This window comes from Cavia porcellus, unplaced genomic scaffold (genome assembly GCF_034190915.1).
Source record: "Cavia porcellus strain 051 isolate PalLab524CR breed Dunkin Hartley unplaced genomic scaffold, mCavPor4.1 scaffold_10, whole genome shotgun sequence".
NCBI lineage: Eukaryota > Metazoa > Chordata > Mammalia > Rodentia > Caviidae > Cavia > Cavia porcellus.
The window spans coordinates 62,394,271-62,422,062 of NW_026947493.1; the positions used below are offsets into that span (position 1 = coordinate 62,394,271).

At 32.9% G+C, this 27,792-nt stretch overlaps 1 protein-coding gene and 1 long non-coding RNA gene across 2 annotated transcripts in view; one reads left to right on the forward strand and one right to left on the reverse strand.

Annotated features, from left to right (window-relative positions):
• Nucleotides 1-27,792, reverse strand: part of Mmp16 (matrix metallopeptidase 16) — a 252,987-nt gene that overhangs the window by 115,032 nt on the left and 110,163 nt on the right. The window contains exons 2-4 of the mRNA XM_003479993.5: nt 25,424-25,572; nt 15,740-15,862; nt 3,357-3,661 (exon numbers count right to left, since the gene is read on the reverse strand). Coding sequence (XP_003480041.3) covers nt 3,357-3,661; nt 15,740-15,862; nt 25,424-25,572 — 577 coding nt within the window. The remainder of the gene's footprint in view (nt 1-3,356; nt 3,662-15,739; nt 15,863-25,423; nt 25,573-27,792) is intronic.
• LOC134477780 (uncharacterized) lies at nt 6,628-9,463 on the forward strand. The gene is made up of 2 exons (XR_010049971.1): nt 6,628-6,851; nt 9,272-9,463. It is a non-coding gene; the product is annotated as an uncharacterized LOC134477780 (long non-coding RNA).

Genomic DNA, 27,792 nt, shown 5'->3' on the forward strand with positions numbered 1-27,792 from the left:
AGCAAGGGCAAGTGCAAAATGAACAGAAAAGTGTCGGAGGGATCAGACAGGAAGGCTCTGGTTTTCCTCTAGTGGGTATTTCTGTACAAGTGCACTGGAGAGTGTCTCTCTCACAGAAAGGTCACCGTCCAATGCTGCTGTTAGTCACGCATGTCCAAGGACTCATAAAGATGCTTGCCATCATTTAGGAGTATGTATGTGTGAATCAGTTTCAATGTAGGAATTAATCATCTCGCATTTAATAACATGATATCCTCAAGATTTTTGATATCTCTATATTTAAAGACAAACCTTTTGATATCTCATTTTTATTGTCATTCCTATCTCAGTTTTTTGACTGTTTAGCAAAGCTATCCCGATCACTCAGCTGGTCACCTCTCAACTTTAGGCAGGAGACTTCTAACAAACAGAATTACTGCAGTGTGCTCTCATTGTTAAGGGAACTGCAACAATATAGTAAAATAATGTATGTATGTTTTTACCATAAATTTTACATGTCATTTTAATAGGCAATATTTTTTGTTTGGAGATGACCAGTTTGAAATCCTATTGCTACAGAAGATAACTTGGCTAATTAGAAATAATCTTCATGGTACGTTTTGTTTAGACTGATGGTGTTACTGAAGTTAAATACTACAGTCAAGGAAACAATACCCTAGTATTACTCAAAAATGAATCTTATTCTGTTAGAATTAAAATTTTCCATGTATATTCAGGAAATACAGACTTTTTAAAAATCATATCTTGATAAGTACTATCCATTTTCAATTATTATGCATATATTTTGTTTATTCAATGAATAAAAATGAAAAACTTTAAAATGGCATTTTGTTTACATAGTTAGCAATTTCAATAAAATGATTATACAATTTACATAACAGTCTATAGCTTGAGGTTTTAAAAGGTCTCAGGACTATAAGCACCTTGATAGAAAAGCAGATAAAGGTGACTGGCAGTCTAAGATACTGTTTATCTCTTTTGAGATAGAAAGTGTTCAAGTTGCATTCATAACTGAATGCAATATGCTATGGAAAATGAGCTTGATACTTATCAAGAGATTCTTTCCTTTGCACTTTTGCTAAATAATCAAGCTACTTGTTTTCAAGTTGCTCAAGAACTGTGAATAAGAAAGGAAGAAAATAATTCAGGTAAGTAAACCAGAGGCATATCAGGAGTGGATTAAAGAAAAGAAAAAGTTTATCAATAAAGATGTCAAAATTGCACCTTGTGTTATCTGTGATATGAAGTGAGAGTCTCACACAGAGTTAGGATTTAGAATGTATAAATACATGAAATCTTCCCATATCTGCCTATAAATGCAACCAAAGCTAAATTTCAATTAAGCAGTAAATCTCTGTGGAATTACATTTCCAACTGTCAAGTAAAATCTCTCTAATCCTCAGCAATTCGAAAACACTATTGTTTTCCCTAATTTATTCCTTTAGTTTCACTCACAAACTAATGTATTCTTACTTGACTGGTAAAGGCAAAAAGAAAAACAAAGCAAAACAAACAAACCAAAACCAAATATCAAGTAATTATTTAGATTTTTAGTGGAATACTTGTGTGCAAATAATGTGATACATTAACGAAGTAAGTTAAGAGGTAGCTAAGATGTATTAACGAATTCTTTCAGTCAAAAGAGTTTTATCTTGACTGTATACCTTTAGGTCATGTTACACCTGAGAATTTTACCCACCCACATTTTCCTTGGAAAACTTAAAATCATACAAAAGACATTCCTAGCACCAATGACACTCAAATCAGGTTACACATTCTCTTTGCCTGTATCACCAAATATTTCTATAGATTTTTCTGAAAATTTATTACCTACTTTCAAAAAGTGGAAGTTATTGCTACTATGGCATACACCTAAAGGATTTGCCCAGGCTACTTTATTGAAGATTTCCATATTTTAAGACAAAGTACAGGCAATTTGAAGGGAAGCATTTTTGTAGGATTTTAAGATTCTTAAATTTATGAGGCTACAGTATCAAATTAGCACCACAAGCATTTATCAACTATCAGGTTTGTAGACATTTTATTACTAGACCTGTACAAGTAGAGTAGACTAAACACAACTGCACTGGAAGCATGTCTTACAATGTTGACATCCTGCAATAAAACAACACAGTAAACAGCCAGACACGTATACAGACACGTGAGGCTTCTTGAAGTAATGAAGTAGTTCGTGAGTATTTAAACACAAATCCGTTTAATTCTGAAATTTTTAATTCCACTTTCTGAAATCTTTTGACCTATCTTTCATTATCATCAATCAAATTTTTTGAAAAGTAATTAAAATTTAGTATTACAAAATCTAAAGTTATTAAGAATAGCCCCAAATTATTTTAACACTGTATATTTTATTTTGTAAAACATTGGTAGTTACATATAATTTCAATTTAATATAATTCATTCTATCATGTAATTGTACCATAGGTGACTGAAAAACACAAGGCTATTACAATAATCCAGCTAACTAAACTTCTAATGACTAACAAAACTTATTTTCATGATGAGCCTTAACTCATCAAGGAGGAATTAACAGTGTTATTAGCTAATTAGCTATCATTAAAGCAGTTCAGCCCTATAGCAGAAAAGCATTATACAATGGTGAGGAAGAAAAAATTTTAAGCATTGATTACAAAAATGGGTCTATAAATACACAGGGATCTCGTAATCCTAAATTTCCATGGCTATGGCTTTTCTAAAAAAATAAAATTTGAAATATGAATTTTTGTCCAGGAAGACAAACATGCTTTTTTATCATTAGCTTCTTTTTAGACTATAGAGGTTATTATTTTTTACATTTTTATCAGAGTATTATAATGATTAGAATACTCAGATGTATTGGGATTAAGTTGCAGGAATAATATTTGATAAAAGATATAGATATATTATGTACTCGTAGACTATTGAAAGATTAAATAGATGAGACAAAAGAGAAGGGATAAAATTTATAGGCTAGAATGGTGATGTTAAATTAGAATGGTGATAGTCTAAGACAAAATTACAGTAAAAGCCAGACCACAAATACTAAATTTCAAATGAAAATTCTGGATTAAGTACAGTAAAAACAGTAGGCTTTGCTATGTGAATAAAAATCTTCTAAATAGATCTTTTATAGAAAACAAAATTCATCTAAAACAGCATAAATTTCTAATCATTAATCAAAAGAACACATATATAGCTACATTATCTAGTGAAATATAATGTCTTAACTTAAACCATAGAAAGCCTTACATATTGTTTTCATAATTTTTGATTCTGTAAGACTGTAAATTAGCAAATCAATTGGGGATTCTCAAAATAAAAGTAGAACTATGTACAATGCAACGTAATGATGCACTTACCATCATGATTAGGATTTCCTAGTGTCCATGGCTCATCGGAGTCAAAATGAGTGTCCCCTCCGATTCCTGGTCCAGGGAAATAGGCATGTGCCAAAAATCCTCCCTCCCCATCAAAGGGAGAACTGTCTCCGTGGAAGCCAGATGCAAAAATAATGGTTATATCCACATCACGTTTGCCATTTTCTAATTCACTGTAGGGAACTTCTTCAAATGTCAGAGGAGTTACATTCTGCCACACATCAAAGGCACGGCGAATAGCTTTACGGGTCTCAGGGTCTCCTACCTTTGGAGTTACGTTCTTTATACTGAAAGTTAAAAAAGATAACGATCAGTATGATTTTCCTAATTGCCATCTGAGTTACTACCAATCTTGATCTAATCAGCTTAGCAAAATATAAGATAAAACAGTCATATTCAATAGAAATGAGATTTATTCATTTCTCTTGTCTCTATAGATCGTTTTCACTGTAATAGGATCATTTAATTATCATCAAATGGTATTCATTTTTCAAGGCATACAGGAAAGAATCTCTGCAGTTAACAATAACTAAATCTATTGTTCACCTCAACTCCTGAACAGTAATACAGAAATTTGCCAAATAATCAAACAGGCACAAAAGTTTTGAACTGAATTAAAAATTTCAGTTTCTTTTAGGAGCATACTAATTTATCTGCACATATTAATTCCAAACAATGCATTTATGCTTTTCTTTATCTATGAATACCAATTCAACACAAAATGTTATATTTATTTTGATGCTAAATATATGAAATGGTTATTAACACCGCTCTTCATTATATTAACACTGGTCAGATATTTACCTTTTTCAAGATAATCTCATATGTTTCCCTAAATGGACTACAAATAATACTAGGAAGAATTATTTTATACTGTAGTACCATAAATCCATGCAATATGTACAACAATGAGTAAAATCCATTAAAAACTTTCAAACTCCTTGAACCAATAATCTGCCCAACATAAACTTACACAAGGAATATATATATATATATTTTTTGTACCAGGAATTGAATTCAAGACCTCGTGCTTGCCAGTCGTACACTATGCCACTAAGCTGAACTCCAGCCCACAAAGGAAATATTTCAACTCAAAAAGGAATATAATATTTAAAGTAATCTAATGCAAAAACAGGATATGATATTGAAGTGAATATGCAATGCAATCATAAAAGAGAGTTGAAGCCAAAGAATTCACAACAATAAAGGAATACTAAAATTACAATTTTGCTGGCACAAAAGTGCTCAGTGGCACAAGCACTTGGCTGTAAACACAAGGTCCTGCTTCAGGTACAAAAATAAAAACCTACTATAAATTATAATTTTCCTGGTGCATCTTATTGTATATATAGAAAAAACACATTTTTCTTTTCAAACCTTTGGCAGCATGGAAAACTTTTACAATGGAATTTCTAGTGGACAAAATAATATGTACGTTATACACAACACAATTTTAACTAAGTCCAGTGTCATGGTTTATATCTAGATGGCTCAAGAGCCTCATGAACTCATTTATGGCGCTGTATGAAGATGACTGGATTACAGGGACATTATACCTGAATTGCTGTTGGAATACAGGACCTAGGTGGAAAGGACAGGTCACTAGGGTCATGATCTGGAAGGATTTATCTCTCTCCACTTCCCGTCTGCCATGAGGTGAGCAACTTCCCTCTGCTTGGGCCTGTCTACTGAGCTGCTTCTGTCTGAAGCTGCTGATCATGCAAGGACAGAATCTTCTAAGACTTGAGTCAAAATAAACCTCACTTTTAAGATGCATGTGTCTGGGATTTTGTTCAGCTGACGAAGAAAATACCAAAAAATTCAGATAATTACAAATGCTAGGAGAGAAACGCTAATAATAATATTGAGCATTTACTATGACTTAGGCAATCACCTTAAAACATCTAACTTTACTTCTTAATCAACCCAATGAGATGACGAGGAAAAAAAGAAGGAGCAGGTGGAGGAAGAGGACCAGGAGCAGGAGGAAGAGAAAAAAGATCAGGCAGAAATAAAGATTCACAGGAACTTACAGAAGAGCTCCCAGGTGGAACACTTGAAAAAGCTCTGGAACACTTCATCTGAAGCATTCTAATAAATCAGTCTTGACGTCTATGCTAGGACACATATCTAAAATAAGTTGTCTACTTTTATTCTAATAAATAATCTAGAACACATTTATATGATTATCTGTTCTTGAACGTTATTCATCATATATAAAAATAACAAAGCAGCAAACAAAGTGGAAATGGGTGGAGGGGAAAAGAACTCCAGGAAGAAATGTTAAGTTAAACAATTTGAAGTGCAGACAGTCTTAGCAAATTTAAAGGCAAGCAAGGTAGCTGGTAATGTTTGAGCAGAGATAGAGGGTGAAGAGAAGACAGCATTTCATTCTTAGTGAGAGTGGTAAGAAAGTAGAATACTGTAAGCAAAGATATGACAATTATTTGTAAATAAATGACTTAAAGATATGTCCATGATGTGTAATATAGTGAAGTGAAATAATGGTTGGAACAGGAAGAGCCAATCAAGAACTACTGCAAAAATACCGATGTGAGATGATGATGCTTTGGAAAATGGTGGTATCAGGAGATACTGACAAGCAGTTGTTTTCTGGATATATATTGAGAGGTTACACTTGCCAAGATGTATGGTTAGCTATCGATATGAAAAAAAAAAAGAGAAGAGTCAACAAAGACACCCAACTTTTCACTTTAGCTAAAAACACAAAAAGCAAAATAATTTATGGATGTTCAAGGAAAGCTAGGCAGAAGTTTGCTGCTGTTTGTTAGCTTGCATGCCCTATTCAGCATGTCACCCTGAATCATATTTTGAGAAATGTTAAATATTGACAGACACTGAGGCATCAGAGTCCTTTGTTAGTTTCTAAATTTCCTATTTCATGGCTGAAGAAACATACTGAGTACTGTCATAACTTTGAGCTTTGTCTAAATTAATTTTTCTAGCAGCCATTTATTGTCTTTCTATTGTACGGGGTTTTAGAAGTCTCTCCTTAGTGGGAAGCTAATCCTAGGCACACTATTTGAAAGAATTTACTCCGTAATGGTTACTACTCTATATGCTTAGTAACAAAAGATAGACAATATAAAGCACAAAAAAGAATGATTCAGAGGTGAGGAGGTTAAAAGATGAAAAATGTCATTCAATGACATTTCAAAGCCAAGGACGCCAAACACTGTATCAGGGAAAGCAGTCAGAGAGCAGAACAGTCAAGGGCAGGTTCAAAGAACTGGATTGCTGAGTGAGTACAGCAACGGGATCATGAACAGCCATAATATCCAGTGAGATGGCGCTGAGGGCCGTGCAGTGAGGCTGCTGCAGAGTTTTATGCACAGAAGCGCATCGACATTATTCCAGCTACAAATATGCCTGTGTTTGATGGGAGATGGGTAAGGAGATAAGAATGGAAGTGCCAGAGCACTTCAGAAGTTCACCCAAGAGAAGCCAGAAACGCTGGTAAGAGTGGCAACCATGGAAATATAAAAATTTAGTTTTGCTGTATGATCTGAGAAGATTGTGAATAGGAATGGGTACTGGAATCAATAGGTACTGGAGACATCAATTTTAATTTCAAATGCAAAATAATTTTGTAAAACAGAAAATAAATAACCTATCAATCGAACATACATACTTGTATGTGTGCTCTAATGTCACAGCTAGAGTTCTGAATGGAGTATCAACAAAAACAAAAAGTTATGTCATAGGAAGATGTACCTGTAACTGATACCTAATAACAAAAGGCACAGAAAGAATATATGGTAATAACAGGAAAAATAAAATGCTATTCTTAACAATTATAATAAACAATGTATGCATGATTATATTTGCCAAATAAAAGACAATGTTATAAAGTAAGTAAAATAAAAGCTAAATCCAAAATATTTAATAAAGTTCATATAATTTTGGCAGCTTAGTAGAGGGGTTCAACCTAGGACCTTTGCACTGATCTATATATTTACTCTCTTTTTTCAGTTTATTTTGTCACAAGGTCTAAAGTTGCCCAAAGCTAAATAGCTCAAACATCAGCTTCTTCTGCCTTAGTTTCTCAGAGTACTGAGATTATATGTGCATGCCACCACATATGTTAAAACGTTTTAGCTTGCTTTATTACTCAATTTCAAAAGAATGAATCTCATTTTAAAAGTCTTTATGTGGCACTTTAATTATATAATTTAACTGATTCTTTCCAATTTGAATTGCTAAATTTTTGAACTTTGGTTAAAAAAAAGTGGTGTGTTATTTTGATTACCATGCCTCTTACAATCCTACATAACATTGATAAAGGAAAAATGTCTAGACTTTATTATCCATCCGAATAATGGATACTGTCAGAAAGATATGTCAGTTAACTTCTAGGATAAATGTAAAGTCATGATTTTCTAGTTTTAACATCATTAGATCAATACCAGTTCCTTTAATAATAATTCTACATAATTAGAATCATGTCATCTTTAATTTTTGATATAGCTTTGCCTGTTATCAAATTTGATGGCTGCTTTATTTCTAATAAAGGAACTAACAATAAAGAGTTACTGCTTCACCTCTAGTTAAGAAACCCAAATCTTACAAGATTCGTATGTCAGTCTTATTTTGGTACAAAGAAGGATAAATAAATGAATTTTAGTCAACTGAACAGATAAAATGAGCTATTCAGGAAAGTATACTAATATCCAAAATGAACTTCAACTAAAAGGAATTTATTGTGATACATAAAATAGATTATTTATAAGAATAGAGGAAAATAATAAGCAGCACATCCATCTTCAGAATGAATTATTATGTTCTATCAGGAGAAAACAAAAGAGATCAATTTACTGTTATTCATATTATGTTTACATAGTTTATGGAGCTTCACAATTTTTTATGTATGAGAAATTGCCATGGAATAAAATATGGACATGAAGTCTCTCCAGTTAAAGTTCCATTAAATACTTGGCTATTTCCCAAGAATCTGGCCTTCCAGGCAAGAAAGAATTAAGTATGCAATTCTTGGCTCTTCTTTAAATAGGGTCTGTTTTTCAGGCAGCACTGGGTCCGCACGACATATAACCTGAGCTCTCTGTGAAGTCAATGGCCATCAAGGGCAGTGAGCTCTTCAAGTTGAGGCAGAGTAATAAGAAGTATTTTTGGCAATAAATTAAATTTTTTAGCAAATTCTGAATTTCTTCGCTATGCATAAGTTGTTAAAGTAAAATAAATTCTAGTCTATGTTTTTAGTTTCCATAGAAACACTTATTTAAAACTAAGTTAAGCTAAAAAATGATTATATTGGGAAAATCAAAACTAACCAATATAAAAGAGTATTATTGTACTATTAATATAATATTAATATATGGTGAATACTCATGGATACATTTTTTAAAAATAAACTCATCTGGCAATACACGTTCAGGTCCTATTGGATTTTGATACCTAAAATATTTTGGAATTTAGATTTCTGAAATACAGTGAATTTACTCTATTTTTCACAATATTCATCAAATATACAAAATAAAAATATATATTTTATTATGATTATTTTATTCAATATGTTTTTCTTATTTTGTGGAAAAAGGATAACCAAAGTCTACTTAGTATTCATCAATTTAGCAACTAATTTTTCAACCATTACAAAAATGACTTCTAACTTATTTGATAAGTGAATATATTTCTTGATTTAAATGGGACCAAGATGAGAAAGTTTGATAAAATGGATGATTTAATTTTCCAATAGTTCAAAATACTAGATTGTTTCCAAAGCCTATGAATATTTGCGAGACTCTTGTCCAAAGTATTTTTTCCTGCATGTTGAGAATCTTAACATTTAATCTTGAACCTCTTCTCTCATCCCACTTTTCCATATGCTGGCATTCTTTTTTTTTTTTTTTTTTGACCAGGGATTGAACTCACGACCTTGCACTGGCCAGCCTGGTGATTATGTCGCTGAACTTGGGACCCTCATTCTGTCATTTTGATTGCTTTTGAGAAGTATAGAATTATTTGTTAGAATGCAGCTGAAAATTTGGTGTTGATAAGGGAAAAACTGTGTATCATATAAATCTTGGTGAATAAATTAAACAAAAAATGATCATTGCTATTACTTTGGATATTATATAGTCTATCAAATCTTGATCATTTTGACATTTTCTGAGTCATTTGCCCTGCTGGCTTATGGTGAGACTGCTGTGGAAAGTCTATCATACAGATAATAATCATCGCAAAAAAATTTTGTAAGTAAAATAGTCAGTCCTTCCCCCACTGATGTAAATGGCCTACACCTGCATGAATGAATTTTGTACACACTTGTGTCTACTTCTCCAATTCCATGCTAACATCACTTTCCTACTAAGGATTGACTTGAAATAAGTCCTCATATCTCATGTGTGGAAACACCTTAGTATTTCACTTAAATTCTGATCCGCCAGATATATTTTGATTAATTTTGTTAAATTATATCAACGTAAAACAAAGTTGCTGAGATTTTGATTAAAATTGAAATGCTTTGTGTAAAATGTTAATCACTATAATTTTTCCTTTTGAGAGTAAAAAATGTCTCTAACACTAATTTTTGTTCTTCTGTGGTGTCTTTTGTAAATTTCTGCATAAACAAGCTTACCAGTAATTTGTAGATACATTCTTTTATATCATATTTTTGTCTGCATGAAGTGATACTTTAATAAAGATTGTACATTCTATATGCTTTGTGAATGAATGTATGTGTCATGTGGATTTTTTGCTTGATTTCTTGTATTAAAAAGATGGGTGTGGGTTTCCAGTTTCTGCCTTGAACGTCATCATTCTCAGCCTCATCAAAAATCAAGTTAAATGGACTAAAAATGAACAAAAATTATTCCACTGGAAGCTTGATGCAACAAGGCAAACTGTAGTGCCAAAACGGAGTCAAAGGCAAATACAGAGAATGAGTTTAGGAAGAACAAAAGCCTCTAAAGGCAGGGAACAGGCAGAAACACTTAAATGGTAACCTGGACCAGCTGGAGAATGAAAACATCCAAGAGGCCACGCCTAGGGGACTGGTCTACTCATTTATGACTGTTCCTTCTGGGAGGCCCCAGCAACTTCTCACAGCAGAGAATTTGAGAAAAGCCTCCCCTGCTTTCAGCAAAGGAAAGAGAAAAAGCACACATTTAAACCTGTACCCCAGGATTCTCTTCTCTATAACAAAGGCTCCACATTCACCAGTAACTATGTTATGAGAGCTTTATATTGTCTAAGTGAAAGGCAGTTAAACAGCTCAGACCTTTTAGACTTTCTGTCTCACAATAAAAAGGAGAAGGAAAAAGAAAAAGGAAAAAAAAATGAAGTTAAGAAGCTTTTTGAAAGGTCATACCAGATATTTGAGCTTACCAGAAAAAGAGATTTAATCAGAAGATTATTGTCGGCTCCTTTTCAATAATACCTTACACCACACCAACAGGGGTTCAGTGTCACAATGGGGATTACAAATGAGAGAGACTAAAGGTACAATCTATTTAAGAAGAAGTTTATAGGGACAGTTAAGGACAAGAGGGGAGAAAAAAAATTGAAGAGGACGCTAACGGAATTTCAGGTACAGTGATGTTAAACATAGCCTAGCTTCTAAAAAGATCAATACAAAGCCTTACAAATGTATGTATCATTATCCTTGCTCTTATTCTGATATATTATGTACAACTGTCAACAAAACATAAGCATGCCACAAAGAAAGGGAAAAATAGCCTGAAAAGACAAAGCAAGCAGTAGAATGAGACTTAGATATAGCTGAAAATTTAGAAATATCAAATGGGATATTTAAAATAATGTCAATGTATTAAAAATGCTAGTGGAAAAACAGACAAGATGAAGAACCACACGAATAACATAAGGAGAACAACAGGAACTCAAAGAGAGAATCAAAAGAAATTGCTAGAAAAAAAGAAACTTACGAATCATTTCATGAATACCTTCACATAATAAGAGCAGGAGGAGAAAGATAACAGCCCAAAATTAATGACAGACCTCAAAGCATAGATCCCCTAAGCTCAGATAATATGAAGTAAGTTAACCATACTCTGAAAAAATCTACATTTAGAAACTTCATATGCAAATAGGAGAAAAAAAGATGAAAACCATTTTTAAAAAGAGGAATCTTATTGGTAGAGGAATAATACTGACACTTTTATACCTCTCTTTAAAAAACATATAAGCAAGAAGAAAATGCTGTTTATATAGCAAAGCTATCAACCCAGATTTTTTTCTGTACTCAAGAATAATATTCAAAAGTGAAGTAGCAAAACAAAACCAAATGACAAACAAAAGTCACTAATGATTCTTAAAGAACAGTTTGTCAGTAGATTTGTATTGTAAGAAATTTTGAAAGACATGTCAGACAAAAGGAAAAAATGTAAATCAGAAATTCAGATCCATCTAAAGCAATGAAACATATTACAGATAGAATAAATGAAATTAAGTATAATCTTTTATTATTCTTATTTTTAATTGATCTCATAACAACTGTAAGAATACAACTTTTGAACAACTACTACAATAATTTTTGAAGGCACCATGGATATGCTAAAGGGAAGTAGAAACATAAAGGGCTAAATTAAGTCACTCAAGGCAGAAAAAGTGGAATATCAAAGTAAATATAGTGAAATAACAGACAACAGCAAATAGTTACCACTATCATGAGTGTTAATTAAACTGCATGAAATACTAATTTAAATATGAAAATTAAATATATGCATAAGTAGAATGTATTAAACAAAAAAAGCAAGATACATGCTAAGGTTTTCCATTTACAAGAAATGCACCTTAAGTACAAGAGTAAAGTTTAAAAAACGGAGAGATATTTGTTAATTTCTCCATAAAAAAAATCCACCCAGATAATCTACAATACCTCACAAAAGATAAAAGAAATAAAGAAAGAGAAGAAGCATAGAGAGAGAGAAAAGAGGGAGAGAGTCAAGAAGGAAGGAGGGAGGGAGGAATAGAAAGAATGAAAGAGAAAGAGAAGGAAAGAAATAAAGAAAGGAAGGAAGGAAGGAGGAAGGAAGGAAGCAAGGAAGGAAGGAAGGAAGGAAGGAAGGAAGGAGAGGACCGAGGATATAGCTCAGTGGCATAGCACCTACCTGGCAAATATGAGGCCCTGAATTTGATTCCCAGTACAAACAAAGCAAAACAAGACAAAACAAAACAAGACAAAATGAGAGAGAGAGAGAGAGAGAGAGAGAGAAAGACCTATTAAAAAAGAAAACTAAAATAGGTATAGTAATTCCAAATGAGATTTTTCCTTTGCAGAAAAGGAAATGATCAAGAATAGAGACTACACAATGATAAAAATGTCAATTTTCCAAAAATACTTAATATTTAACATGTATATATGCTAAACAACAAAACAAGTTATGTAAGACAAATACAAAATTTTAAAAGAAGCATACAAACCACTGTTGTAGTTGGAGACTACAAAACTGCTGCATCTAACAATCAAAATCAGAAAATTCTCTAAGGGGGGAACTATGGATTAGCACTCTTTAAAAATATAGCTGTAAAATTCCTGAACCAAACGAATCATTCACCAAAGCCAACAATCTATTAAAAAATGTAAAACATGAACAAATGATATTTAACTGAAGTCTGCAGGTTTGAGGCAACGTTAAAAAATCAGTTAATGCATCATATCACATCAAAGCTAAAAAAGAAAAATCAAACAAGCATATCAATGCTAGCTAATGTAATAACACAAGAAACAAAATACAGATTAGAATGGGAAAAACAATACAACTATCTTAGTTCACAAATGACATGATTCTCTGTGCAGAAAACACTAAAGAATCATCAATAATAAAAAAGCTATTATAAAAATAATCAATTATAGAAAAGTTTGTAGCATACAAGGTTAATATAAAAAATCAGCTGGTTTCTTACATGACAACAATAAACAACTGGAAATTCATATGAAAAACACAATAATTAAACCAGCATTCAAAGAAAATAATACACTTGGGAATAAATCTATCAAACTGTGTATGAATCTAAACAATGAAATATACAAAACTCCAATATCAAAGACCTAAATATATAGGAAGATGATCAGGTTCATAAATAGAGATATTCAGTATGTTTAAGGCTTCAACTTTTCTGAACTTGATCTAGATATAATGCAATCTCGTCAAAATCAGAGTAAATTGCTTTGTAAGAATCAACAAATTAATACTAAAGCTTATACTATGAGGTAGGAGACTCTATAAAACTAATACTATATTTAAGATAGCCAACAAACTGAAATTACTTGATATTAAGACTTACTATAAAGTCAGAGTAATCAAGACAGAATACTACTGATTTAAGGACAGATGTATAAACCAATAGAACAACAACAGCAAAAAAGAATGCAAACACTAACCAGTGCAAATATATTACTTGACCTGTCACAAAGAAGCAAATGCAGTATAATGGGAAAAAGATGGTCTTTAACAATGGTACTGAAACAACGGGACATTCACAAAAGTCAGTGTGGAAGAAATGAAGCTAGACACCCACTTTACACCTTACTTCAACATTAACTCCAAGAGGGTCGTAGTGCTAAATGTAAAGCAGAAAAGTAGTAAACTTTCAGAACATAATACAAGAAACCCTGAGTGGCATTAGGTTTGATGAAGATTTCTAATTTTTTAGATTCAAAAACAGGAACACAAGATAGGAAAAAAAAATTGGTGAGCTTAATTAAAATTTAAACTTTTGCTCCAGAAAAAATATTGTAAAAAAAAAAAAAAATAGCTGAAAACATGACTGCTAAAAGACTTGCGTGTAGAGTGTACAAAGAAATCTTAAAGTAATCAAAGCCAATTAGAAATTGATGAAACTATTTGAGCGCATACCACAGCAAACAAAGATACACTGATGGCCAACAAGCATATGAAAATTTGCTCAGCATTTTAATTTACTAGGGAATAGCAAATTAAATAATTTATCTCAATAAAATTGTTTTACCCCAAAACAAATTACATGTCAATATACCCTCATTATAAGAGCTATAATTCAAATCATGGACAGTGCTAAATGCTGAGAGGTGGTATAAGAAAAGAAACTGAAGTTATTGTTGGTGATACACCCAAATGGGGTAAGCCTTCTGGGAGACATTTTGGCCGTTTCTGAGAAAGCTAATCCTATTCTTAATATGTGATCAGTAATCACACATCTGGGTATTTATATCCTTATTAGGAATATACAAACTCAAGTCCATAATTTATTAGCATATACTTTAGAGGTAGTAAAACAAGTTTGTGAAAAAAAAATCCTACAAACAAATTAAATTGTGGTGAACATGAACTTCATGAGCTTGGCATAAATATGCCTTTATCTGCAGAAAAAAATTAAATAACTTGCATAAAACAATAAGTAGCACTGAACAATAATCTGAAGTAGCAGTGAACTTTCTAGTTATATAGGTAAAATAAACCAATATACTAACATTTCAGTTTTTAAACACTCATGAAGGATATTTACATGAAAAGTGATAATTATAGAAGAATTTCTTCTAGCCAAGTAATTTGAGGGATAGTTCTGATATCCGCACATATCAAAGTACCCTTCTCTTCTCTCCACTGGCATAATAAGTTCTTTTTCTTGCTATGTGTCTTGATTAAAGATAATTTCATTAAGCAATCCTCTAGTTTTCTAGAATGGTTTGGATAACTGGATACATTTCTCTTTCCTGCTCCTTCATTTTTGTAAGTGGTACTGCATCTATATTATTGTTCAACTTCTCCATGTCACTGTACATTCCATGAAGACACACATTTTCCCAATGTTTTATTTATTATTATTTCCTCAGGCCCTAGAACTATTTGTTATTCATACTGAAACCTGATGGCCAGTTGTTCAATGAATAAACATGAACACCTCTATTAGAAGGGTCTGTCACTCTACCTTGCAAGGCACTTTGCATCACTGATAACAACACAAACAGACACAATTCACTTGTATATTTCTCAAAATGACTGAAAGTAAAGTGACCAAATACTGAAAGTTAATAAATTCAAAGCCATCTTGTGTACAGTGTAGTTATTCATATACCTCTTTATTTGATTCACTGGTGAATACCTGACGGAGAATGCAATGTGTTAGAATACTCATCCTTCAAAATACTGGCCCTAACTGAAGGTGGAAGGTTGTACACAAACTTGACCAACTGGTTAAAGACAGCTTACAAGATTGCAGGAAAGGCAATTTATTGTTCTCTCAGCCGCAGCTTTAAATTCCTCAAGATAGCATCACATCACTACACGTTATCAGGTAGTCCATGTTCAGAAAACAGAGAAATAAAAGGCCAAAATGTAGCAATGAAAAAATTCATGAATAGCGTTTAAAGCATTATTTTTTTATACCTGTACGTGATATGCTTGTGCTGCCACTTCTGTCCTGTTAATGCATACCGCTTTCGACGAACATTAAATTTGGAGCTACCTCTCGTCTGATCAGGTACACCACATCGAGGCTTCTTCATCCAGCTGAAAAAGCAGTAGTTTCCAGTTATTTACCAGTAAATGTCATCATTCATTTCAAAAGGTACTCAATTAAGAGGTTAATCTGAAACAATAATGATGAGAATGGCAAATCAAAAGTACAGAGAAAACTCAGATTTTCTTGTAACTTCAATCAAAGAGACTTCAAAGTTTTTCTAAAAGATCAAGAATCACCAGTTTACTACTTACATCCTTTGGATAATTTTCTTCTTTCTAATTCACTTTGCAGTAACTGCAGGCTGAGGTACCCTAAAGCTTGCATATATATATATATATATATATCATAATCCCTAGTGTTATTTAGATGACTCTATGTGTCATACAAATTTATCATTCAAATTCTTTTTTTTTTTTAATCTGTTACATGGCTTTGAATTCCAGGATATAGACCACCCTCTTCTAGTTTAAAAAGCAATGAATTGTTTGTTCATATAACATTCGCAATTTCTAGTTCCTTCATTTACTTTTCATCATTATTGCCATTTCTTGGTAGCAGCTGTTTGCTTTGAGTCTTTGATGCCGGAAAAATGCAATTTCTAAAATATATTTTACCAAATGTGAGATTTAATATTATACAAATAAGATTCAACATTCATATTTGAAAATGAAATGCTGCTTTCAGTTTATTAATTTCAATACTAACTTAAGCTAGTTAATATTCTAACTTCTTTTCTATAATCTAACTTCTTCAGAGCATTGTTATGTTTCCTATTTTGGGTCTTGTTTAAAGAGCAAGATTTTCATATTTATAGTAGATTTTCTGTAGTGCTTTACAAAATGACTTTCCTATTCATTGGTCCCTTGAATACTTGCAAAGTTAATGCTGAATCTGTGGGGCTCAGGATTCAGATACTGGAAGAATGAACATAGCTGTATTTCATCAGGTACTCTACAAATGGAATTCAACATCAGGTGATTATCTAAAGACAGCCCTTTGAGAAAATGAATGAACATGTTACTTGGATAAATTGGTTGTACTTTTACAAACATAGGAATAACTTCATGCGCCAGTGAAATAATGATTTTTACTTAAGGTGATGCTTTTTTCATAACCATTAAAAATTTCTGCTTTATATTCTGCCCTTGGTAATATAGACACTACAGTTACCAGATTAAAGAAATTCTACTGTAGCTTAAATACACTGTAGAGTTACTTATGAAAATTACTTGGCTTATTAAAGTTTTCCAATCAAATGTAGTCTCTTATAAATGCTAACTCCAAGGACTTCCTATTCTATGGCTTAAAACTCTTTAAAGGTGAGGATGGAGAGCTCTTATTTTTCACTAACACTTTCAGGGCATTCTTAAACACTCTGAATTTAAGAGCTATTTTCCAAGTCTATAAGATACTCAAGGTAGAGCATCTACATATTCCAATTACCTTGCATAATTCTTGGAATGTGAGAAATATTCAGTGAGTATTCACTGAATGGATAAAGACACAGATTTTTAATCAAAATGTATATTTTAAGAACAACATATTGATATGACTGACAAACATTAAGCATTAATGGTGTTTCTATGGTGCTTTAAATTAGTTTTATATATGGTTAGTTCAGTAACTATATTCTCAAAAATTATTATTTTCCTAAAGTAGTAGCATATTGTTACTTATAGTACAGAAAAACTAAATGGCATATCATTATGAACTATGAATATACTTACTATCAGATATGATTATTGTTATATTCGCCTATGGTAAGAACCCCAGGGTGAAGAGAAGTAATTTTGAAATGGATATTGTAGTGGTTGATTGATTGTGTCAACTTGAGACAGTTAGAAGCTAACTAAATGGGTTTAGCAATTCTACACCCAAGGATGTAAAAGAAGACCCACCCTAGGGTGGGTTATCACCTCGAGGTATAAAAGGGGAGGAAGAATAACGAATCCATTGCATTCTTGGGAGAAGCTCCAATCTTCGCCTTTGATTTGGACCTCGCCTCCTGGCTTCCAGTATAGACTCTTCAGCTTTCCAGCGTAGACTCTTCAGCCTTTCTTCACAGAGCCTTCGGCCTTCTGTCGCAGACCCACCAGCCTGCTGGTGTGGACTTGCACAAGACACTAGGGTGAACTCCAGATCTTGGATTGAATCCTTCGGCCTCTAGTGCATAGATATCCTCTGCACGCTTCCTCATAGGACTCTGTGACTGACTATCGTAAGCCAATCTTGTGGTTTCTATATATCCCGGGTTATATCTATTCTCTCTAATAAAACCCGGAGCAATACAGATTTATAGATACAGATAATTGACTACTGTTAAGAAAAAATGTATTTTCGAAGAGACTACATTGTCTAGAATTTCTTTAATGTGCATAAAATTAGAAAATAGCAGCAGTAACTTAAAAATTAAATCAATAAAACTTGCATTTTGCACCAAAAATTAGAATTAGAAACTTGTTTTTTGCACCATAAATTGGAGTTACTAAAAGTTTTTTCAGCAAAATCTGTGCATTTTTCAAAGGACAGCATTTCCATGGATGATTATAAGATTCTTATGCTGAAAGAACTCCTTGCTAAATTCCTAATATACTTTTTTAGGATTTTGCCCATGTCATATATTGCTTTTCTAGTGTCCCATCCAGTTTTTTATTCATTTACTTGTTTCATCCTGATCCGTTCATCTGATGGCTGTATTCATCCTACCTTAATTTTCTGAGTTTTTATAACATATTGAGATATAAAAGTATGGATAAAAAGATGAACAAATTCAGGGCTTTTTCCTTGTTAAACTTATAATTTACTGGTGAAATGTGCATGACTAAAGAAATTACAACAGCTAGCAGATTTAACTAACTGTGCATTCCAGATAAGTGATGAAAAAATCGCACCTATATGCACATGTATATGTTAGTTTTGCCTTGTCGTATTTCCCTATTAGAACAACTATTCATATACAGTGTATATTGTACTAGGCATTTCAACTTATCTAGAGATAACTTAAGGTATGCAGTAGAATGTGATTAGGTTGTATGCACACACTGCAATATTTTATATGAAGAATTTCAGCATCTACAGATTTTGATATTTGAACCAGTGGATGACAAGAGACATACATATCCTCTGTGGATATCAAGGGAAGACTGGTGTAAGTGCTCTCACATCTCTAGCAAGAAATCATGTTCATCATTTCTAACATAACATATAATGAAATAAATACTATTATTTTCTCACTGCAAGATTACCTTGCACCAATTCATCTGAGGCCATATTTAAGATAAAAGACTTAGCACCTTCTACTATTCAGGCCAGATATCTAGGTTGTCATCCAATCAGTCATGATGTAGCCTATTCATCCTGTAAATTTCTCTGGAATCTCTCATTCCCATTACTGGCTTCCTTTACACTGCTAATGTCACCTTCTCAAAGAAAAGATGTGCTGAGCATAAAACACCTTTGTAGTAAGAAAGTGATTTCAGCCCTATTGAGAGAGTGCATTTCCTGTCCCAAAGATGCCCTCAGGTTTCTGTAGAATCAAGCCTCTTTTTACCTTTGAATGCATGGCCTCTACCTCAGTTACTTTTGCTCATACTTCGCCTTAAGGGTCCCAAACATTCTTTACATTGAACTTACATAGGTATAGTTTAATCTCTTAATGCTGCACACATTGCATTGTGTATTCTGATTTGCTTGTCTGTCTCTGTCTTCTCTTATCTGTGAGAGTAAAGGATCTTCTATGTCAGAGTCTAAGGAAGTTTCCATTAAGCACCAGACTGTAAATAACTAAACATGCATGCTTTATTTTTTTGCACCTACTAATCTCCACAATATCCTGTATGTTTCTAGAGGGCTTCAAACCCTTTACAGCTCTATGCTTATTAGAAGGATACAATAGGGTCATTTTCTTTATAAAATTTATGATGTATACTACTTAAATATAAGAAGTAAACATAATGATAGGTATAATCTAACATCAATTAACCATTTAATGCAAAGAATTCTTAACAAATGTTGGTCAAATTGTGCTATGTTAACTTTGCCAAATCTTTATCCAGGGTTTGCAATGTTTATTAATTTGCTACATATAAGAATCAGGAGTTAATATGTGATGTATACTCATATTTACATATTTGCTTATTATCAACAAACAATTGGCCTACTTCCTTCCATAATATATTATTTTTTGCCACCGCTTTGTGGCAGTCTTCTTGCTGAATTACATCTATTTTGTCAGGTGTTGATATGTGGATTAAAAGTTGTGCACTGACTCAGGGAATTTTCAGTTGACATTGGGAAGCAAAGATAAGGGGAAGGGACCCTGAAAGGATAGCACAAACAATGAGAAAGGATTTTAACAATTATGAAGATACAAATAGTAATCCAGTCTCAATTTTCATAGAAATAATGGTGACTTGCAACATTTATTTAAAATTTTTTGGGGGAGGGGCATGACTATTTTTGCTTAGCTGGAAAGATCATGGATGTCATCATTTAAACCAATTTAATTTGAAAAAATCATAAAGTCAGTGCTTTGGACCAGCATGAAAACTTAAGAAAAATGACATTTGAATCAAAGTGTACAATGTTTAACAAGAACTATGTCCTTTAACAGCTTTATGACATTAATCAAGTCACTGTTTCTTCTCATGCCTTAGTTTCCTAATCTATAAAAGGGAGATTATATTATCTTCTCTTCCTGAGCCAGTATAAGTATTAAATTAGTTAAATCATGTAAACCAGAGACTTAATAGTAGCTGCTATTATCAACTTACAATAATGATTATTAGTTTTTCAAGAAGTAATCATACTACTAATGGGTGAAGCACCAGTGAGAACAGCTACATACAGAGATCAACTTGTTTCAGATCACTTTGGGCTCATTTATCAGCAAGCAAGATATTATTGTTTAAAACAGGATCTTTCTGGCACTTTGATAATAGACACTAACAGCTACACTTTCTTCTGTTTTATGTAAATAAAGCATGCACATACATCGCAGTATGTGCACATACTTGCTGCATATGAAACAGCATTTACTAGCTTCAGTAATATTCTTTTGAGCTCAGCATTCATGGCAAACATATTGAGCCACCCACAGTACGATTCTGAGAGGAGCCTCAGCATTACAATCCATGGCCCTTGTGGCCTCATAATGAGGTGACAGGAAATGGCACTGTAGTAGGATGTAGAGACAATGTCACCCTTGCATTTAGAGTTATACCATATGGAGGTGTACTTCTAATTACTTTTACTAAGGAAAAAAAAGTGATGCACAAAACATATTTATGTTGTATCAACTATCAGCCCAAGAACAATACTCACAATAGGTTAACACAATCTTTTTGTTTGACTCCTATATATATATATTTACATATATATATATATATATATATATATATATATATATATATAGTCCTTCAGACCTTGCAGATGTCACTTAAAGGTAAAGGTAGTATCTATCACTTATAGTTGTCCCCCAGATCTTTGTAGAAGTGTTGCATTTAAAATTGTTTGGAGGCTTTTGGTGTATTAGACCTATGAATCATAAGAGAGTTTTTAAAAACACATTGACTAGGAGCATAACATGTTGATGGCTGACAACTAACTCAGTTACAGAGCTGCATTTTTTTTTGGTCGGGTCATTAACTGCTTATACAGACACACACATGATTCACAAGACTGAGAGAAAGTGAGTGTTCAAGAACAGAAATAAGTCATAATCTTCAGTGAGAACAGGAGTTCTAGTGTTTGCTCTTATCACTCTTTTCACCTTACAGAATCTAAAGTCTCTCCTTTTTCTCCTTTATATAATTTGTTCTTACATTACCAAATGAAGATGAACCCATTCCACAATGTCATGGCGTTTGGAATCACTATAATATTCACGAAAGCTCTTAAAATTTTACTGGACAATGCATATTTGCACTCTGAATTGAAAGATATGATAGAGTATTAAAATGATAATTTAAACAGATGAATAAAACATATGACACTGATAATTCAACATTTTGTTGTTTTTGGTAAATACAAATATTGCAATTATTAAATTAGGAGTGAAATACTACTGCAGTTTCATACTAATTCTTTTTTTTTTTTTGAAGATGGCTATTCAGTATTAACTGTAATGCATGGGGGAATTCGAAAGCTGATCATTTTAATAAGTAATTTCTTGTCAGCCATGCTTCAGTCCACACAAGTGTGTACACTGAAAACATAATTCAAAATGCTAAAATAACTTAATATTATAAAAATAGACTAACTTTCCTTTGGATTTACCATTTTTCTTTTTTTTGAGACAACACCATTCTATGTATACTATAGACTGTTCCAAGTATTATTTAAATGGGTGCACTTACAAAAATAGCCAACTAGCCAACCCATAGTTTAAAAGAACGATTATAACATAAAATAATGGATTCATTTTTGGTAAGGAATAAGTATACGTCAGTCTCTATCCATCACCAGTTGTATTAATACAAAAACAGTATAACGTACCATTTAAGGTAATACACAATTTGTTACTTGAAAATGGTTAATTTCTTCAACATAATATAAGGATCACCACAATTGTAATCAACATTTTTAATTACCCAAGTACTGCGAATTAAGTGTGCCACATGTCTTTCTGCTAAAGGGTATAATTACTTAATTTAAAAACAAAATGTTGAAGAATCTAAAATTAGGTAAGTTTATAGCATCTGAAAATAGATGACATTTATTTTAAAATTGAAGAAAAATTTTGTCTGTAGCTCTAGTTCATATTTTATACAATAAATAAATGCAAACCTTATAATTTAACTATATAAAATAACAGAGTGTAATATTAGCATGTATTGTTACTATATATGCACTTGAAATTACAAAAGCACAGATGAGTGCTTTAACAGCATCATAATGGGGATTACAGCATAAAAATGAAACACTGCTCAATCTGAATAACTTGAACAATAACACCTGAAGAGGAGAGACAGATCCACAGAAAATATAGACAAACAAAGCTGAACAGTTTGTGGCTGGAGCGATAGTGCTGGAGAAGTCCAGCCCGCCTGGGATCTGAGGAGGCCGGCAAGGAAGCCAGGGAAAACGGGCGGGCTTGAACAATGCTTTGTGGTTTCACCTGAAAAGAACTGCCGCGTGTAGGATTCATTAAAGGAGAAATGCATTACCGATTGAAACACCTGCAAGAAAAACCACCTCTAAACTAACTCAGAGCACTGTTTTGCTAAAATAAACACAGTAAATTTCACCAAAAAACCCCAAAACACAAACAAAAAAACAAGTAACACTAAAGTAAGACTTGCCTGGATAGTTGATCTTTTTTTTCAGTAATGGTATACCATAGAAATGACTCTCTAAATCATATGCACCAACACTATCATTTTGCTTGCCCTGAAATCTGAGCCACTGGCTGCCTGAAAAACTCGCATGTTCTTCGCTGTATGGTCGTGTTTTTTCCTACAGCTCCACCTCGATCAGACAACACAAAAATCAATGAGACCCTGTTTCACGTGAAGGGACTAAATAAATCCTGGACTTATTCCATTTTTATTAACTCCTTACAAAGATCTCTCTCTAGGTGCTTTAGGAAATCGAGCCTATCTGTCTTGGGTCCTTTCCAATGACCAAAAGGAGCTTTGGAAATGAGCCGAAACAGATGCTCCTCTTTGGCATTCTATACTCTTTATTGGTATAGAAAAGTAAGTACTAAATATTTCCTTCTTATTCCTGCACTAGTCAAGTTAACTTAGGTAAGCCATTTAAAATAATTTGCTTTCCAAATAATTATTTTGTACTTTTAAAAACTGTAGATTGGCCAACCACATGAGTTGAAAGGTACTAGCTCTCCATTAAGGAATCAAAACATTGTTCATAGCACTGGTAACATGTTGGGATGATGAATATAGTTTAAAAGGAATTCTGCACTATGCACAGCAAGAAAACACACATCTCATCTGTTTATGCTTGTTAACTTGCAACTATTAAGGACAAGGAGTATTTTATCACTTAAGATCAAAATTTGATATTTTCTTGATTTTGTTTCCAAGATGTGGATCAAAGTTAATATTTATTCATCTCTTAAAAGTACTAGAGGACATGTTATATTTATTTTTTAATCTGATTTGAAGTTTAATCTTCAAATATTTATTATGTTTTCCTATCTTGATGAACTAGAGGTACTATGAATAACATATTGTAAGCATTAGAAGGCAAAATATAATTTCATAATTATGTATTAAATCAGTTTGACATGTCATAATTAAGCCTAGGTCCAGATATGTCAGGTATTGGAAGTATAAATGGAAAACTAACCATTATTTTTTGAGGTACACAGCAGGGTAATTTCCCCAGACTACACATCAAGCAGCCCTGGAACTGCAGCTTCTGTGAACATCACTCAGCCTCTGACACGCACTTCCTTTATTTGGGAAAGTAGGATGAAAAATATATCCTTGTCTCCCGCAGTGAGCAGGCTAACGTCTCATCATCAAACTAAACATAAATAATAGAAATAGATTCAATTTGTGAGTTTCAAGAGCTCTGAAAACACCAATGATTTTCCCTCCCCTGAAAAAATTAATCCCTTCCTCCTTTGCTGTCTAGGCACAAAAATGCTACTTCATAATATTCTAGAACTTTCTCAGTTTCCATGGCTGAATAATGTGTGATTGTGGGTAGTTGTGTGTACAACAAAGTCTCTTTTGACAAACACGTCTCATCTTCTAAGTCTGATAAAACCTTTAACAGATAACTTGCCCAGTAAGGAGTTTCTGGAGGAATAAATAAATGAAACTATTATTGGTGAATGAATAAGTGACAAATCTCATTAAAGGAGAACAAACTTGTTGTTAATAAGAAATTGCAGATAAAGACTTTGCAATGAAAACTCTCATTTGATTTACCTCAAGAGAAGAACTGTCATCAGGAAGCAACTAATAATAGCAGGTAAATTCTTAAAAACTATTTCTGACATAGTGCCTCAAACTCAAAATAACAACCCTGGTTTATATTGTTTCTCAATTCCATTGTGCAAATAATTGCACTATGATCATTTTGAAGCAAATTACATGACACTCCTTAACAAAGATTTGCATTTGTTTGTTTGTTTGTTGTTTGAGACAGGGTCTTGCTATGCAGTTCAGGTTAACCTTAAACTTGCTTATGTCGCCTAGGCTGGGCTCAAACTCATGGCAATCCTCCTGCCTCAGCCTCCCAAGTGCTGGAATTACAAGCATGCACCAGCATGCCCAGCTTTAACAAAGATTTTGAAAAAAAGATGCATTTGAAATATTCCCACACCCACAAACCAGCTCTGTCACTCAGTGTCATTATTTCTTGTAGTGGTTTCAACCATACACCTATTTTGACTCATTCTTACTTTCTCTTCTGGTTTGAATATGTGTTGCTAGAAGCAGGTGAGTAAACCTGACTTTGGGCCTTAGTATTATATGAGATTTCAGAAGACTAGGGTTCAAAAAGAGATAAACTCTAAAGCAATCCGCTAGTGCTGGCCAGATTTCATGTAAAGCTTTTTGTTTGTTTGCTTTTTGACTACTGTACTGAGTTTGGCGCAAAGACCAAAAAATGAAGGCGTAGGAAGCACTACTTACTCAATTGTGTTTCTGTCCACTTTTCCTGTCATGTTAATGCCATAGAACTGCTGCATGGCTGCTAGCGCGGACTGCATGGCCTCTGCGGAGCGCAGCACCGACATTCTGGGGTCAGTTGGTGGAAGGTAGCCGTACTTTTGTAACCAAACCTGCAATAACAAGTACAGTTCCTTTTAGATCAACTTTACAATTTCACAAGGATGTTCTGGTAATTAATTGATTTCTATAATACAACGGTAAACTTCATCTCTAAGAATGTCCATTGTGTGATCTCTCTTTAACGTGTAGTTTAGATGGTTTAATGTAATTTCAAGAGTTGTGGGTATCCCTAACGCATCTACAAATGCCAATTGGAAAACATTATTTCTTGCTCACATACTGTAAAAAGTACGACATACTGTATAAAAATGACAATCGGATCGTCTCTGCCCTCCAGGGATACACATCTCTAGGGAAGGGTATACTTTTTCAGCAGTCTGAGCCTATCTTTGCTGGAGGGAGCAGTTAAAATTCGTAAGCCATGTCTAAAAACTGTTCTCTTGAACAGCTGTCTAAGCATTGCTTACAGCTGGAATGAGTAAGATCTTTACAGATAAACCAGATTGTTGTGTCATACTATTTTGGGTATAATTTTCATAAGACAGTGTCTCCAATTGAAGGTAGGTATCTTGAAGTGTAGGAAAGATTTTTTTATTTTGTCCTTATAAAAAATATTCTTTATTAATATTAATGACTTGCTTTGTTTAAGGTTCTTTTTTAAAAGGTGTTTCATATTAATCCAAATCATTTAAGTAACTGAACTTTTCATATACACACGAAAATCTGACTACCTTTTGAAATATGCTCTCTCTTTATGCGTCTCATAATTGTTATTCACCCTTCACTGGTGAGAATATCTGTTATCTCCATCATGCTTGTTGCAATGGTTCAGAGTTATTAATATATTATTTAAATAACTAAGACAAAATTGAGAGCATTTGGAGAAAAATGTATCTCCAGCACAGAGCATATGCTTTCTAGTTTATAATTCTATACATCCATTTAATAACTGTACAACCATCTAAATATACAATCATATGCTCAGTCCATATCCCAACCTGCTGTCCTTTACTTAAGATTTCTTGAAGGGCAATAAACTATCTGTCAAATCTATGAGGGCCACATAATTTCTCTGCTGTTTCTGGAAGATACTCATAAGTGTGTGTTTCTCTTACTATACCTCTATCTATTCATCATTAAATAATGCTCCTATAAAATTGTAGCTTTTCCCTAATAACTGATATCCTCTCTTATACCATTACAACTACAGCATAGGAGAATTATTTTCACAGTGAAATTAACTTACAAATGCAGAAATTAATATTCATCCATGGAAATCACTATTTATACCAAAGTTAAAATGTGAAACACAAAGTAGAATCTTCCATAATCCTTCAAAATTGACAACCCTAAACTGAATCTTTGCATGAACAACCCTTCAGAAATAAATGAGAATAGTTATCCTAAAGCAATTTAAAAGATGAGAAATGCATCACCGTCAGGAAGGTTTACTGGTGAAACTAAATAGTAAAGTCACCTACTATAAAGCAGTAACATGCCAAGACCCTTCTCATCTACTCTGTCATGAATAGACTACCAGGGAAAATAATGTATTCAGTTACCTAGCTACCAAGAGTGAGGTCTGAAATCCATTCCTTTTTTTATTCTGAATGAATGAGGCAGAGAGTACTATTGTTTCATATGAAATTTAATAACTATCTCCATGTAATTTCTCAAAAATTAGAAGATTTTAATAATATGTATGTGCCAATATTCTTCAACTATAAATTTTTTTCATAACACTTTGCATTCATTTCTCACTTGCGGGAGAGCTTACTTGTTGCTAGGTTACTCTTGGGCACTAAGCTACTGGCAATTACATTTATGAGGACAATAAAGAGACAACCATTAATAATAAACCTTATAATTTATGTACAAATAGGAGCACTATACTTGACTTACACCTTAACCGTTCAAACAAATGTTTTCAAATAATACCAAAATGAATTGGGATTTTTCTTCAGGTTCTCTTTTACATTGTGTTGTTTATCAAGAAAGACTTTTTCCAATTGAATGAGCAGGGGATAATTCTTCTTAATTGAAAAATAACAGCAACTTTGACAATTTCTGGTCAAAGTTTGTTTACTACTGACTTACAATTTAGCACCATGATTCAGTGAACAAGGGAAAAATAACTTTTCTACTAGATTACATACATAATATCTTACTAAAAAAAGTATTAAAAGTATTATTTGAATGTACATTTGACTTATTATTCCTAACCTTGAATCTTAAATTAATAATTTACTAGTCTTTTTCATTATTCATAA